Genomic DNA, 1,240 nt, shown 5'->3' with positions numbered 1-1,240 from the left:
ACATCGCCGTGCACAACCGCCTTTGTGGGCTGGCTCGGCTCCACCTCAACTGTGACGCTAGTGAGGACATACAGACAATCCTCCAGAAAAATGATGGATGATAATGTTCATAATGAAAGAGCCGGTGTGGTTTCCGTGTCCGTCCCAACCGATGGCCGCTTGGGAACCGCCTGGAATTTGGCGATCCCGCCTCTGCCGGGTCCTCGGGTGCACGACCGCAACAACTTCATCAGGTCCTGCCTGAAGCGCACCCCGACAAAGACGTACAAGAAGGGGTTGAGGCAAGCATGAATGTAAGCCAGGCTCTTGGCCACCTGTCCGGCCACGTCGAAGCGCTTGACCACGCCGCAGTCTGTGATGGTGGCGTTGGCGGCCTGCGAGGCCTCCACCATCAGGAGGCCGTTATATGGCAGCTGCGAAGCCAGGAACACAAAAACCACGATGAAGATGACGCGCAGGGCCTTGTGCTTCTCGAAGCTCCTGGCCTGGAGAAGCGTGCGGATGATGACCGAGTAGCAAAAGATCATGATGAGGACAGGAAGGACGAAGCCCACGCAGATCTGCAGGGCGAGCACCAGGATCTTGGTGCGATTGTTTGCGTTGTTCCAGTAGACCAGCACGCAGAAGGACGACCCGTTCAGGTCTGTCTTCACGTGGGCGAAAAGAAACTCGGGCAGGGCGAAGAGAGTGGAGACCAGCCACACCGCCACGCAGGCCAGTTTACTGTAAAACAGACGCTTCTCCTTCCAGTTCTGGGCCTTGGTGACCTGCACGATGGAGATGTAGCGGTCCACGCTGATGCACGTCAGGAGGAAGGTGCTGCTGAAGAAGTTGATCTTGTACACGGCAGACACCGTCTTGCAGAGACCCCCGCCGAACCCCCAACCTTTAATGGCATCGGCGGCCCAGAAGGGCAGCGTGCACAGGAAGAGGAGGTCGGCCACGGCCAGGTTGAGCAGGTAGACGTCCGTCATGGTCTTCAGGCGGTTGCGCACGGTGGTGTAGATCCAGACCACCATCAGGTTGCCCACGGCGCCCAGCACAAAGATGATCCAGAAGAGGGGGGGCTCGTACCAGCCTCGGAACTGCCTGACCCAGCTCCTGTCGCACATGCCGGTGATCTGGGTGGGGCCCAGATCGTAGTCGCCCGAGTAATCAAAAGGGTCCTGCTAAAACACAAACGAAATTGCGGGCGTTCTAGTCGTTTCTTGACGATTTTACCTATCGGACAGCGTCAGAG

General features: G+C 58.1%; 1 protein-coding gene across 1 annotated transcript; it reads right to left on the bottom strand.

Moving 5' to 3' along the window:
• Positions 1-6: 6 nt before the first annotated feature.
• Positions 7-1,234, bottom strand: LOC109509513 (C-C chemokine receptor type 9-like). The gene has a single exon (XM_019859351.1). It carries the CDS (start codon positions 1,110-1,112, stop codon positions 108-110), a length of 1,005 nt encoding a protein of 334 aa, XP_019714910.1. The 5' UTR covers positions 1,113-1,234; the 3' UTR covers positions 7-107.
• Positions 1,235-1,240: the final 6 nt, after the last annotated feature.

The sequence above is a fragment of the Hippocampus comes genome, unplaced genomic scaffold, assembly GCF_001891065.2.
Source record: "Hippocampus comes isolate QL1 unplaced genomic scaffold, H_comes_QL1_v1.1 C16924776, whole genome shotgun sequence".
Classification (NCBI taxonomy): Eukaryota; Metazoa; Chordata; class Actinopteri; order Syngnathiformes; family Syngnathidae; genus Hippocampus; species Hippocampus comes.
Note: the sequence above shows the minus strand (reverse complement) of the source record. Positions and strands in the feature narration are given on the sequence as shown.

Bases quoted from the DNA above. Each gene is read 5' to 3' on its own strand.
- LOC109509513 (XM_019859351.1), bottom strand. From the start codon at position 1,112: ATGTGCGACAGGAGCTGGGTCAGGCAGTTCCGAGGCTGGTACGAGCCC.